The sequence below is a fragment of the Solea senegalensis genome, linkage group LG13 (assembly GCF_019176455.1).
Source record: "Solea senegalensis isolate Sse05_10M linkage group LG13, IFAPA_SoseM_1, whole genome shotgun sequence".
NCBI classification, from domain to species: domain Eukaryota; kingdom Metazoa; phylum Chordata; class Actinopteri; order Pleuronectiformes; family Soleidae; genus Solea; species Solea senegalensis.
This window is the reverse complement of record NC_058033.1, coordinates 9,714,635-9,729,218: the sequence shown is the minus strand read 5'-3', so window position 1 is coordinate 9,729,218 and position 14,584 is coordinate 9,714,635. Positions and strand designations below refer to the sequence as shown.

Below are 14,584 nucleotides of genomic sequence, written 5' to 3'. Positions count from 1 at the left end.
TGTTGATGAATAAACATTTTCCCGTCCTTTGTAAAAGTGTATGAATGTAGAGCTGAAACGATTAATCGATTATTAATCGATAACTAAATTAATCGACAACTATTTTGATAATCGATTAATCGATTCTAAGCATTTTTCATGATTAAAACAAGATTTCCGATTGTTTAAGCTTTTTAAGTGTGAGTATTTTTGTTCACTTCTTTGCTCGGGATAACAAAGAAATCATTAAAAGTTAATCATTTTGGTTTGTGGACAAAATCATATTTTCCAGGTTTGGCGAACACTGATCAATATAAGGTTTTCTGATAACCTTTTATGGACCAAACGATTAATCGAGAAAATAATCGACAGATTAACCGATGATAGAAATAATCGTTAGTTCAGCTCTATATGAATGCAAATTCCTCTGAGCACACTGAGGGAACTGTACTGCTGATGCTCTATAGAAGTCACTCTATCATGGTCAGTGTACACGTCAGGATTGGGAACCCATTTTAATCTGAATATATGAATACTTGATTTCCAGGACCCTCGAGTTCCTCATGAGACACCTTTCCCGCCTGGCAGCTTTCAGCTACATCACCAACATGCACAGCAAGAACCTGGCCATCGTCTGGGCTCCCAACCTGCTGAGGTGAGATGCCAAGACTGTTGCATAAATGTTTATCTTTGTCATCTTACAGTTGCCCTGATTGCCTGTTAAGTTCCCTGCTATAAAAATATCCACTAGTTAAAGGTCCAGTGTGTAAAGTGTGTAAAAATGAATCCACTCACACCTTCCTTACCCAAGCGCTTCAAGAAAGTATTGTGGCCCTCACATTCTTTTCCTTATGGCTGATTTGTCCATTCAGGCTGCTGTAGAAACACAGTGATACAAGATGGTAACCTATGTCAAGCAGCCCTTGCCCAAAGTACAAATTAAAATGAGTATTCTAAGGCTATGAAAACCAAGTGTTTTTTTTTATTATTATTTAAAGCAAATATAAACCTACAGAAAATACAATTTAAATTATGTTTCTATCAGTAAAGTAAACTCTAGAGCTTAAATATTCATAGGTTCTTCCTATTCGGCCTTGAATCAGCTGTGATATTGGGTCCTGCACAGCTCAAAGTTCCTTCTTTAAATTATTAATTTTTTTATCAAAGTGCTCACAGTAGTATCAAATGCAGTAATGATGTTACTTTGATTATAAGTACAAACGGCAGAATTTTTTTCAGTCTGTTTTGGAGCCAGTCTCGTCATTAAATCAGAGCAAACTTAACCTCTTCCCTTTTCACTGTTCTGTGTCTCTCATCCCAGATCAAAACAGATTGAATCTGCGTGCTTCAGTGGTACAGCAGCCTTCATGGAAGTAAGAATTCAGTCTGTGGTGGTGGAGTTCATCCTCAACCATGTGGATGTCCTCTTCAGCACAAAACTCAGTTCACTAATACGAGAGGGAGCAGGTATGTACACATCTACACAGATCCTGCACAAACGGACATCTCACTCCCTAATACTGCTTTAGTTTTACCATTCATTGCTCTACTCTTTCTTGCCTCGACATTATCAGGTCACAACTCATTGTCGCGGCCCAAGTCCCTGCTCATTTCATCACCCTCCACGAAACTTTTGAGTCTGGAGGAGGCCCAGGCGAGGACACAGGCTCAGATCAACTCTCCAGTCACAGAAGACAGCAAGTACATTGAGGTGGGCGAAGGTCCAGCCGCCCTGCAGGGCAAGTTCCACACCGTCATCGAGTTTCCCACCGAGAGGTTTGTTAAGTCCTGCTGAAATCAGAGCAGCTTCATAAGATCAATTTGATATACATTTAGTAACATAGAGGGGAAAAAATTATATTCCTATGATTGCAATGTCTACTGATTTTACTGCTGGAATGTGTCTCCCTCTGCTGGTTGCGGTGAGAACTCAAACATGGGCAGTTGTATTAAAAATATGAAGATCTGTTTTTACATACAAAGTGCTGTGAATAATGTACTATTATATTGCTGATTCTGTTATTTGTAACTAACTGTTCTCTTCCTGGTCACCACTAATAACCGCAGGAAGAGGCCTCCTATTAAATCCAAGAAGTCTCCTGTTGGTAGCTGGCGTTCTTTCTTCAACTTGGGCAAGTCTTCCTCTATGTCAAAGCGCAAGCTCCACCGCAACCCCAGTGAGCCTAATGAACTCAAAGCAATGGCTCTCGCTGGTGAGTCCTCACTCCACAAGTGATATTAGGAGTTTAGTTACTTTGACGTCAATGCTTAAACCCTGTCAATCATCATGTTCCAGGAGGAAGAGGAGACACTGCAACACTGAGATCAGCCAAAAGTGAAGAGTCGCTGAGTTCCCTGCATAATGTCGAAGGTAATCAAATGTTTCCACTTCACTTTGGCTCAAAGTAAGGAGTTGAGATCATTTATGCGGTCCATAATGTGCTGCTCCACAGCTACATTAGGGCTGTCACTTTTTCTGACAATCGAGTTCAAACTAATATTACGTGACATGCTGGTCTTTCCAAGATATTTGGATGTTTCCCCGCCCCTCACCCTTGCACACAAACGTGATGACATTATTTATCATTACATGTACTATTACTCGCACAAGAGTGATGGCTTGTTGCACTGCCTGTCAGTTATGGTTCTTCTGCAGCTTCACTGGGGTTGAGCCAACAGCTATGGTGTAGAATGTGTAATACTTCCACATGCTGCTTTTCTCTTCGCTCAGGACGACAGTTTAGTTTGCCCATGTCCTTCATTTTGACAAGCTTAAGGTTAAGAAATGAATCCCGGTTCTGAAGTTTGGGTCCAGATCCTGATCCATAGTTTTAAAGTGAATACTTTCTGATTTAAATGTTTTTTTTCCTTTGTCAGGAGAGTCCAAGGTGTACCGTCCTCGGAGGCCGCGTTCGAGCAGTGATGCCCTTTCAGCCTCCTTTAACGGAGAGCTGCTGGACAGCCGGCAGCACTGCAACTCCTACGACAACCTGGATGCCACAGAGGAAAGCGACGGAGACGATGGGCCCATCTGTGTGCCTGCTCTCATTTCACCGCCTCGCTCATCAGGTGAAGAGGTGGACCTCAGCCCGCCAGACATCGGTATGGCCTCCTTGGACTTTGACCCCATGTCTTTCCAGTGCAGTCTCCCCGACACATCCTTCGCCTTCCCCCTAGATGACTCACCAGGAGGTGCCAAGGCCTCCACGTTAAAAAGGAGCCCTGGCAGCTTCTGTGGCAAGACAAACGGCTCTGACATTCCCACCTCATTCTTGGGCTGCTTGACCTCACCCTTGGTGTCCACAGACCTCAGATCAGCTGCTGGAGACAATACAGAAAACAAAAAATTGACCACTTCCCATTCATTCACTGATAAACCCACACAGGCAGTGTCACCTATTAAATGTGGAAAGGCCATCAGTATGACACCTTTTGCCACTTCAGAGCTTTTGTCTACAGATATGCCTGATAAGAATACAGCTGGACATGCTGTCACTCCACACCCATTAAATCCTCCTGTAAAACCCAAGGACTCTCCTCCCCTGATGGGCAGTGTGCTGCTCCGAGCAACAGAGCTGTCACTTGGTGAAGCTTTCCAAAAGGAGCTGCACTCTAAGCTGGCGGCCTTTGACAGCACAGACAGCCACGAGCTGAGGGGAGAAGACAGTCTGCAGCAGGCAACAGCTGCCAGTCGCCAAGAGCTCCAAGGTAAGGAGCAGACAATGACTTTTCTTTTTAAAGTGTACTTTTTTGGCATGTTTCTAAATAATCACTTTTTTGCTTACATAATATAGATGAAAATGAATGTGATGAATGACGCAATCAACTGTGTAAATTATTTTAGTTTAGATGTAGTCTCATAGGTTTCAATGATTACATCAATAATAGTACGTTTTTACAGTATGCCTGACTTACAGACTTAATTATTCCCTCTTTTCCACTCAAAGCACCTTAGACCTGCTTGCTTGCTGTCATTTCTTCACTTTGCCTACTGTTCTTTTGCTGAATAATTCTTCAACCATAGATCCTTTGTGTTTTTTTGCTCCTGATAGGAGTTGTAGCTCTGGACTCTTCAAAGGACCTCACCCCTCATTCCCTCAGCTCTTCAGCTCCCTCCTCTGCTCCTCCTCCTCCCCCTCCTAAAAATGCTGCCCGCATGTTGGCCCTGGCCCTGGCCGAGTCTGCCCAGCAGGTCTCCATCCAGTCGCAGTTACGGTCCTCAGAGCCTCCAACACCTGTATCCTCTGTGCAGTCACAGGATGCCTCTGACCTCCGCAACACGTCACATCCACTCGCATCACATTTCCAGACTTCCTTTGAGGAGAAAGCTGAACATTCTAGTCCCTCGTCTCAACACACCAATTCCACAGCTGTCACCACAGCCCCATCATATCCCTCCACTTCCAGTCCCCCAAACAAGCAGCAGCAGCCTGAGTTACCAAGCATGGTCAACAAGGCTACAGAAAGTGCTGGGTCCTCGAGAGGTCCACCTGAAACACAGCCACGTAAAGATTCTACCCCACCAGACACTCCTCTGTACAAGTGTGCTCCACTCTCTAGTTCAGTCAGCCCGACTTCTCCAACTAGGAAAAGTCCAGAGAGGCATCAGACTGTTGCAGGACAAGTCCCAGTCCATACTAGCTACTCTCCAGCTGCCTCCACTCCTAGCGGCGGCTGTAAAGACACTGTCGTCACACAGTCTGGCCCTGAGGTAAGTGTCATGTCCTACCCTTTCATCATAAACATAGGTACTAAACATCAGTGAGTACGCTGTAAAGGAAGTGTTCAACACTTGTTTTTTCTCAACATACCACATGTGTACATACTACAAATTTTTTTGTCCCTCAAATTTCTTTTTTTATTTAGTGCCGTTATTGTTACTTACATCTTCGGTATATATTGAAATGAGCAACCAGACTGTGCCACTGAACAGCGCATACATGTACTACGTGCTGCAGCAACACGTGTTTGTAAATTCAGTTTAAAATTACCTAAGGGAATGATAATTAAGTTTTTTTTTTAATAAAGTTTTGCTGTGTTTTGCCCAGGTTAAATCGGAGGACACTGCGCTGCCCGCAGTCTTTCCAAAACCACCAGAGCAGCCACCTCCGACAGCTCAAAAGCCTAAAAAGCATGCAGTTCCTGTGCCCCAGCATCAACCCCAGACTCGGATACAGCCTCATCTGCCAACACCTGCTCAACCTCAGGCACAGCCTCAGACACAAGTCCACCCCCAGCCCCAGACGCTCTCGAAGGCCAGTGCAAGAGTGGCCCCCACTTCAGCTGAGCCTCTTGAGAAGCCATGGGAGGCCATTAAGCCAGTGCAGCCTTGTACCGAGTCTGCAAGGTACCATGACTCACATGGGCCCAAACCTCCAGCCCCTCCTGTTCGCACAATTGAGAGCAAACTAGCCACGGCAGCCCTCAGCCAAAGTGAAGCCTCTTACCACATCGGGGATGAAGGCCTGGCACCTGGCCATATGGATGATTCTCTGCCTCACCATCCTCTCTCTCCTCCTCATAAATCTTCCATGCACCAGCCAGCATACCTGTTCCATCCTAAAGGAGAAGCAGTTTTTATTGAACCTCCAGGAGCTGCTTACTACCACCAGAAGCCTGTTACTCCAGGCCAGCAGTCCATGCCACACCACTACCGACCAGACAGTGTCCCCCCACACCTCGCCTATGTGTCCAAGTCTGAGCCTCAGATACCTTACAGTGCCAGATTAGACAACAGATACAGCACTTTAGGCCCAAGGTCATACCACCACTCCATTAAATCCAGAGGAAACCCGCGGAGTGTGTTTGTGTCTCCAGGGCCAGGGCATCCAGGTTACAGCCACGACAGACCCCAAGGCTATCCCACCATCCGCAGAGTACACTCGCTCCATGTTCCTTCCACTATTCGCTCAGTGCCCATTCAAAGAACCGAGGTTCCTCCAGATGATGACATGTTCTTCTACCACAGACCCGTTTATCAGTGCAAAGCCTACCAGCAGCCCACTCCGCAGTCCTCACAAACAGACTACCACGTCACACAGCTGCAGCCTTACTTTGAGAATGGGCGGGTCCAGTACCGCTACAGTCCGTACTCTGGTTCAGGCCAGTTGGAGGCACCGTTCTATGACATCGATCCTTACGGCACGATCCGAATCCGCCACTTCCATTCCCACGGCAACCGAGATCCTGGAGCTGTTGCTGGTCGATCAGGTGAAAAGGCTACTGGGTACCACTACCTCGCTCGCCATGTTCTCCCTCCTGGGAAGGAGCATAGCTTTGTGAGCAGGGATATGCCCCCTAGCCATGGGGCCAAGGAAGCTGCTGCTTACCTCTCATGGGACCCAGAGGAGTTGGAAAGGCTCCGCATGCACTCCATCCGCAGGGAGAGCAGGGCAAGACAAAGGATTAAAGGCCCTGTCCTTTCTCAGTATGACAATGTTGGCTTGTTCGCACCAGCAGATATATCTGGTTATGAAACCTTACACCTGCGTAGTAAATCAGACCCCGGTAAAGCTGTGCTGGTTGTAGCCGAGAGCAAAGATGGACACTACCTCCCCAGACATATGGTGTCAGACCCTGATGTTCTCATGTACATGGAGACTGACAAGCATATCCAGGGCAGTGTAGCAGGTGACAAGTCAGATGGACTTTCCAAGCATAGTAGTTCCAAAAAAGGCCAATCGTCTCACTCCCTTCCTGCAACTCTGAGCCACAGTCTCTCCCATCAGGAGAGCGGCCGACACGAGGCCAAGTACGAAACTGGAGACGAGAAGCTGGGTGGAGACTGCGGCAGGTCTAAACACTGGCAGCAAGAGTATTCCAACAAGAGGAACGTCCAACCACGGTACGAGTGTCCTGATTCTGACCTCCACCAGAGTAAAGTGAAAACATCAAGCGGCTACCACAGCACAGACGACCAGCCGTTGGTTCCCAGGGAACAACTCGCCCGCTCCAAACCAGAGAGATCGCACAGTGTCCGCGAGCAGCAGCACTACAGCCAGAGCAAAGTGGACAGAGACTACTCGTATCAGACACATAACACGAAAACTACACAGTCCCACTACGATAACTTGGACGATTACCATCCAGTACCTCAACCTCAGGCCCCTGTCCAAAAACGTGGAAGCTCGGGCTCCTATCCTGCTCCAGGATTCACAGTGAGCCAAAACAACAGAGCGTACTCCACAGCACTGGGCCAGGGAGCCTTTATCCAGACTGAGCTGGCCATGCAGAGGCCAGAGACAGAGATACGTACTGAATGAAGCATTTAGGGGAGAAACATGTGAATTTATCTTTAGCTGTGTTGAAGAGAGACTAATGAGCTACGGTTGAGCAGCCTCTGCCGGACAGTGGACTGTCGTATCACCAATATTTTTGCTCCTGTATATTTTTAATGAATTGTAAGACTTTTTACAAAAAGTCCTGAATGTACCTGAAATTACTGTTCAAGAGGTCATATTATTGATTAATTGAGACGTTAACTAGTCATAAATGTATATGATATGAAAGACTTAAGGTACTTTCAACAGAAACCACAAAAATGTGGAATACAGTGTATATATATATATATATATATATGTACATATACATATATATGTATATATATACTGTATATAAATATATATGATAGAATCTGTAGTAAAAAGGGATTTTTAGTTGTATTTTTTGTTAGGTGTGGCGCTGGGTATGAGCATCATCTGGGGATTAAGGTTTGCATTTTAGAAATGCATGCACTCTCTATCTCTTACAGAACAGTTCTGTGTAGTTCACTATCCATTAAGTTCTTTTTTGGATGTTACAGCACAAGTTATTAAAACAGGAAACAGGTCACCACCCCCTCTGCTAATATGTACATGTGTCAGTGACACAGTGTGTCCATGTTTGTCTCCGAGATTCCAACTGAGTGTGGGCTTGATAAGGATCCACAGCAGTGGGTTACTTTCAGTTAATATAGTGGTTATCATTCTCTTTATTTCCTCTGTGACTGTGCCATTTTTATGTAACTTTGCTATAAACAGATTTCAGTGACTTCTAATGGAATGTTTTGGTAATTGTCTGTTCTTCAGCGGAATGTTTTGGTAATTGTCTGTTCTTCAGTGGAAGAGGGACCAAATCACTTGGCACAGTTGTTGCACATTAATGGGATAAAGAGGGTGGATGTATGCGTGTTTTAGCCTTAGATGTGTAAGAGGTTGTTTTTTTGTTTGTTTCCCCTTTTCACGACATTCAAGGTACTTTCATAAACTGGACTAACTGAATATACGTGACAACGATGCTCCTGTCAAACGACAAAGCGAGAAACATGTTGCCGCTGCTTTTCAAGGAAAACAACTTGGTGACGAGCCTTAAATTTTATTCCTACAGACCCTATTGTGTTTTCTGCCATTGTCATACAAACCCATTCTCATACTGCACAAACATAGCTAGATTTAGGATCACTGTAGATGACTTTTGGTAGTTCAGTGCTGACGGGTGATCTGCTGGGTTATTTAGTTTTGTATCGCCTCACTGGTTCTGAATTTAAAACCGTTAAGATGGATTTTTTTTTTAAAGATATTTGGGTCCATTTTTTCTAGCTGGAAATGATTACATAGTACATTCATCTGGTATTATACTACATGCCCTTTAGGTTCATCATAATGGAAAAATTACAATATGTTTGAAATGTCTAAATCCAGGTCGTACTCTGTAACCGTTTGACTTCTATATTGCTTGCAGGTTTTGCTCCTCTTGCCTTATCTAAAGCCTCTTCTTTTTCAGATGGGGTGTTAAAGTAAGGCTATGTGTACTTGAATGTGAAAACACTCTTGTCCCAAACTAGAGGTATCTATATAAGTTAGATATGAAATAAATAAAACTGTTCAGGAATTGCTGTAATCCATGTGTTTTAATGCATGTTTCTAATACACCTCTGTGTGGTTTAGTGTGACTTCAGGAGTTACTGCAGGAGACAAAACAAGTAGCCATCATCTCCCTGTGTGTGTCCATGCAAAAGTGTCATTCTCCATCAGATCACTTGAGTCACACATTGCTGGAAGATTATTAGGGACTTATTGTTGATTAACAAGCAAGAAAATCTGTGTAACTAAAAAATCTGTATTTTTTGTAGTATAAATTATTTTCCATGGTTTCATGGCTTGACCAAGTCAACAGATTAATCTCAATACAAGAGGAAATTACTTACATTAATACTGTTGCTGGTTGGAGTATATTTTAGTCTGAATTCCAACCAAGGACACTGCAACTAAACTGCCCTAGTTAAACTCACAAAGTTTCCACCACACATCTGCTTCCCTATGACCTCCACTTTACAGTTCAAATCTCATATCAACTAAAAAATGCTTCCTACTAATCAATTCATGTCCATCAGGAACTTCACTCCTCCCCACTTCTTGAGTTGTATCCAGTATTAATGTGAGTGGTAAGAACAACACCTGCAGGTGCACATGGTGTGCTGAAAATAAAACATTTAGGCCATGAGATAAGATAACATATTTCAGCTGGATGGCCCTACATGATGCTTCTGTTTCAGAAAACGTCTATGACACTGAGGACACTGGACTCTTACCTGAACCATGGCTGCTGGATAACTCGACTTTTACTACATTGTGTAAATTATTCAGACACTTTTTACAGCTGGTATTCTAGAGGCTGAATTTTGTGTGTGAATGCCAATGTGTTTTCAAAAGGAGGGAACTTCACAATGTTGTTAAAGAGGACCACTAGAGGGCCTCATAAATAATAATTTCAAGGGTCTAACGCGTCAAAACTGGTTGAAATAAATCATTTTGTGAATCCAAGTGGATTTTAGGTGCTGGTGTGGATAAATTATGATTATGCTTAAATCTCATTGACATGAGCTAGAATGTGTGTTTTAAGTAATGTAGATGTGGTCACAACAACAGAAGCTTTGATCACAGTCTCTGACCTCATGTACTGCATCTGTGTTGTTTCATGTCATGGCCTTGGACAAACCCCAGGTAACCATATAGTTACTGGAATTTGTGATACTGACTCATTATTCTTATATGATTTCCATCTTTGCACATATAGGTTTTAGAAAAGTAGTTGTCTCCACTGATTACTGAAGACATGGTCATTTAATTTAATGTAAACCATTTGGTTGGGGGGAGCAATTAATAATAATTTTTAGCATTTTAATTCAAACATAACTGACCGCATTGGCATTTGTCCTAGTTTTATTTGTGTAAGCAACATAAAACTTAAAAAAGTAATAGTAATAACCCAGATGCAGGAGGCCATCAAAAATACCCTGTGTTTGATGAAGTTGCTATTTTACATCAGACATTTAAGATGGATCCTTGTGTTTTTCTGTTGTATAAAAATGTGGACACATGCTTCATTAACAGACACAACATTGTGAATAAAACAATTGCATTCCACATTTAACACAAATTTATACTTAACAATAAACAAAACTACATTTCATGAACTGTTTAAGGTAAAGTGCACGCACCTCCAAACATAAAAATGTACTTTGGTATTTCCACCACTGTCTAAACACTGTTTTCACCGGTGTGTATATATTTGGTTCTTGATACTCCTATTGTTGGACCTAATAATATTTTTAAACACATTTTTGACATAATTAATAATAATTAGCATTATTCCTTAATGTCTAGCATTCCCTTTGTGTATAATATATTTATAAATAGTGAGCAACGTGGTCGTGAAACTGCGACGCTACTGAATAACAAAAACGAAATAAATAACACAAAACTGTTCGAAATTATTATAAAGTGATACTTTTAATGTGAAAGTTCTTTGAAAAAACGTGTGCTGAAAAAGTCAACTTTTCGTGTTTACAAACGTTGGCAGTTGCATTGTGGGAGACAGATGATTGACACGGCCGCCATTTTGCTCGCGCTCTCTCCGCTTCCATTGTGTGAGAGATAGTAAATATCTGACGCTGCCAGACAAGCACAACACACTTGTGTCCGCGTGACGAAGAAAAGGCGTTAAATTCACCCTCGGTAAGTTTAATTTCGCTCGTACTTTTTACTCCTCGCAATTCTATTCAGTGTTGTGTTGATAAAACAGCCCAAATTAAGTTGTTTTAGTGCTGAAATTGTGTGTTTTTTCGACGCTGTGTTGAAGAGAAAGCAGCTGCCCCGATGCCGAGGCTCACAGACGAGAGCGGCTCACTTCTTCCACTGTCTGAATATCTGCTCCACTTTCAGTCGCCATGTCTTCGGTGCTGTTTCGCTTCAGTATCGCGTCGCTTCATTCGGCTGTTGCGGTTAATCGATAGCTACATTTGTCTTCTGTGTTTTGGTGGCTGTGTTGTGCGCTCAAGTTTTGTGTTTTTGTTGAAAAACGTCAAAGTTTACGTCTCGCTCTCCTACTGCCTTTACGTCGGCAGCTTCATTAAGGTCTGCGGCCATAATCTTGCGGTATGAGGCGGGGCTACTGTGTTTCGCCCCGCCCCTAAACCATGCAGACTCCAATCCCATTGGTTTTTGAATCGTCCATGGACGCAGCGGATTAGTGGGTTTGTGGATGACGAGCTAGTGAGCAGTGTGATTGGTGGAGGTGCGAGGCCACCGTGTCGGCATTGGCCCGGTGCGCTGTGTTTGTGCAGCTGCTGAAGCGGAGGAAAAGTTTTCCCTGATGGGAGTGAACATGTTGAGACTTAGAGCCTGATGTGGGAAAATAACGCATCGTGTTATTATCAATTTGAAAAAGGGGCTTGTGTTTAGAGTTATTAACAGTGCCTGGGGTAACACGATCACATTATAATCCATAATAACACCGATATATACAGAGATGGTTTATATCGGTGTTATATCCATATCAGGTACTGTATATTAATATATCAATAAATGTTAATGGTGCAATAAAATGAATATTTAATAGCAGCCCTAAAAATGTGTTGCCCAATAAGAAAGTTAATGAAAAATATTTTTTATGTTGGTCTGACAAACTCTCTTTACTTAGGGTGCAATTTGCCAAAATGGTCGTCAAATTTCAAAATGGCTGACTTCCTGTCGAGTTGAGACCATGCTTACATCGACTTTTTTGTTCGTCTTGGGCTCTAACAACTTCCCACAAAGTTTCAGGAAATTTGCAATGCACAGGTCCGGGCACTATGCCAATATCGCATTTGCACCAGACCTGCCCTCAAGTGTTTTTGTGCATGTTAACCCCCTCAAAAATGACCGCAGTTACACAGAAAAGTGATAATAATAATAATCTGAAGGATAACAATAACACAAGTGTTGTTAATCCACTGCTCCATCAGTTCAATTGTGTTCAGCTTTACCTCAGTGACACAAACGTACCAAATGAGGCAGTAGTTCACCAGCAGCCTGACTCACCACCCGTCACTTTGTGTTTTTTCAGTATTCCTATTCAGGTGATACTTTGTCGTAATGGCTCGTACCAAGCAGACTGCTCGTAAGTCCACCGGAGGAAAAGCTCCTCGTAAGCAGCTGGCCACCAAGGCTGCCCGCAAGAGCGCCCCCTCCACCGGTGGTGTGAAGAAGCCCCATCGTTACAGGTAATAATGTCATGGACCTCCAGCTCTTAGACTTACTCTCACACTTTGCTTTATTCATGCATCTACAGTGCATTGTTCTGCAGCTGTGTAAACACATTAGTTATCAATGAAGCTTCTCATCCTCAATGTTTGATTTGAGAAAGAAAAGTGGGCAATTTATTCCTAAAAATGTATGTAATAGACAGAAAATGTTTGCAGAAAATTTAAATTGAACTCAAACGTGTGTGTGTGTGTGTGTGTGTGTGTCTGGTAGGCCTGGCACTGTGGCTTTGAGAGAGATCCGTCGGTACCAGAAGTCCACTGAACTTCTGATCCGCAAGCTTCCATTCCAGCGCCTGGTGAGGGAAATCGCTCAGGACTTCAAGACTGACCTGCGTTTCCAGAGCGCTGCCATTGGAGCCCTGCAGGTGTGTGTTGGTGTGCACACTCACTATAAATGAATAAAAACACAAATGTATGACTTCTCGTTGATACGGACTCACTCGATAATACATGTCCTGTCTCTCTCCCTTGCAGGAGGCCAGTGAAGCATACCTGGTGGGTCTGTTTGAGGACACTAACCTGTGTGCCATCCATGCCAAGCGTGTCACCATCATGCCCAAAGACATCCAGCTGGCACGCCGCATCCGCGGAGAGCGTGCTTAGACGTCGTCCTCAACATTTTTCCCTCTGTCCTGTTTTTCTGCACCTGCTCCCTGACTCCCTCCCTCCCTTCCTTCACCTTCCCCACCATCACTTTCATTGCTCCCCAACCTGCCCAGTTTCTCAGTAGATGTTAGAGTAATCCTGATTATGAAGAGATAGAAATATGTTGAAGTCTGGTCTCTCATAGGTTTTTTTCTTGTCTTTTGTGTTTTTTTTGTCTTCACCAAATGTAATAGGGTACCTTTATCGTGCATGTAAATGGTTTAGGAGATGAGACACACGCGTGCAAACATACTCAGACAGGCAGCACCTGGTTAGAAACATGAAACTCCACCTGGATGTTTGGAGGGCGTGAGGTCAGCAGGTGTAGATTGTGTGGCTCGCTGAGGCAAAGCAGAAGGGCAAAGCCAAGGGACTGGTCTGCTTAAGGGGAGCTGCAACTTCCACAGCAGGGTGCTATTTTAAAACTAGTCCTGAGGCCTCTGCCCGTCTGAACACTGTCCCCACTGTGGTCCACCTCCCTCACCTCGGTGACCTGCACAGGGAGAGGTTGCTGCTGCCCTGTCCGTCTGTCTGTGTGTCCGTGTGAGCTCTGATCTTCCAAACCACTTGTACTCGACAAAAAATAATCTTCTTGGTCGCTTAAGAATATTGATTATTGTTGTGGATATGGTGTCTATTTTTTTTAATGCATATAAATCATGGATGCGCATCCCTTCCTTCACCACTTCCAAAATCTCTGAAAAAAAGAAAAAAAAATTTAATTGATATTTGCCAACATGGTTGTCATTTTATTTTTTTACATGGATCTGATTTGTTTAAGAAAATCAGGAAGGGCTTCTTTGTTTTCCAAGACAGCTTCAATTCTAATGGCAGCCACACGGGGGCGATGGTTTACCCAATGACCTTGTCTCGATTGTTCACTGTAGATCAGTCTTTGTATGTTACGCCTGTCTCTCTTTGTCTCTCTCTCTCTCTCTTTATCACCACAGGCATTAGGCATTAGACTTGTCACAGCAGTAAAATGTATATGATAGTGAGAAACTCTGCATGTTTAGACTCTCCTGCACACACACACTCTCTGTAGATCTGAGCATATGAACTGTCCCTCTTTCAAAATTTGTAATACACAATATAACCTCATTTGTTTTCTTTTATATTTTTTCTTATTCCTCGAGATTTTCAGACGTATAAATAAGCTGATCTTTGTATTTTCCAAATTTCTCATATTATGGTGGTAATAAATAGGTGTTGAAATAAGGCAATGTCTCATTTGTGTCGTTTGTTTTTAGTGAAGTGTGAAGTTAATCTGATGTGAGAGTGGGTGGTTGTTTGTCTCTATATGTGACCCTGTGATGACCCGCCTATCGCCCTATGTCAGCAGAGATTGGCTGCAACCCTCATGTGGAGGATAAAGCGGTAGAAAGTGGAAGTTAATCT

General features: G+C 43.4%; 2 protein-coding genes across 5 annotated transcripts in view; both read left to right on the top strand.

Annotated features, from left to right (window-relative positions):
- Positions 1 to 8,847, top strand: part of arhgap32b (Rho GTPase activating protein 32b) — a 95,988-nt gene extending 87,141 nt beyond the window's left edge. For all 4 annotated transcript variants that reach the window (XM_044041769.1, XM_044041770.1, XM_044041768.1 and 1 more), the window contains 8 exons: positions 527 to 634; positions 1,301 to 1,446; positions 1,554 to 1,755; positions 2,047 to 2,192; positions 2,276 to 2,350; positions 2,857 to 3,687; positions 4,032 to 4,690; positions 5,028 to 8,847. In XM_044041769.1, coding sequence (XP_043897704.1) covers positions 527 to 634; positions 1,301 to 1,446; positions 1,554 to 1,755; positions 2,047 to 2,192; positions 2,276 to 2,350; positions 2,857 to 3,687; positions 4,032 to 4,690; positions 5,028 to 7,241 — 4,381 coding nt within the window. In that variant the 3' untranslated portion in view covers positions 7,242 to 8,847. The remainder of the gene's footprint in view (positions 1 to 526; positions 635 to 1,300; positions 1,447 to 1,553; positions 1,756 to 2,046; positions 2,193 to 2,275; positions 2,351 to 2,856; positions 3,688 to 4,031; positions 4,691 to 5,027) is intronic.
- A 2,006-nt stretch (positions 8,848 to 10,853) lies between these two features.
- h3f3c (H3 histone, family 3C) lies at positions 10,854 to 14,404 on the top strand. The gene is made up of 4 exons (XM_044043013.1): positions 10,854 to 10,973; positions 12,343 to 12,499; positions 12,753 to 12,906; positions 13,016 to 14,404. Exons 2-4 carry the CDS (start codon positions 12,372 to 12,374, stop codon positions 13,142 to 13,144), a joined length of 411 nt encoding a protein of 136 aa, XP_043898948.1. The 5' UTR covers positions 10,854 to 10,973; positions 12,343 to 12,371; the 3' UTR covers positions 13,145 to 14,404.
- Positions 14,405 to 14,584: the final 180 nt, after the last annotated feature.

Coding starts and splice junctions, on each gene's coding strand:
- h3f3c (XM_044043013.1), top strand. CDS start 12,372: ATGGCTCGTACCAAGCAGACTGCTCGTAAGTCCACCGGAGGAAAAGCT. Junction 12,500..12,752: donor AAGAAGCCCCATCGTTACAG/GTAATAATGTCA, acceptor TGTGTCTGGTAG/GCCTGGCACTGTGGCTTTGA. Junction 12,907..13,015: donor CTGCCATTGGAGCCCTGCAG/GTGTGTGTTGGT, acceptor TCTCCCTTGCAG/GAGGCCAGTGAAGCATACCT.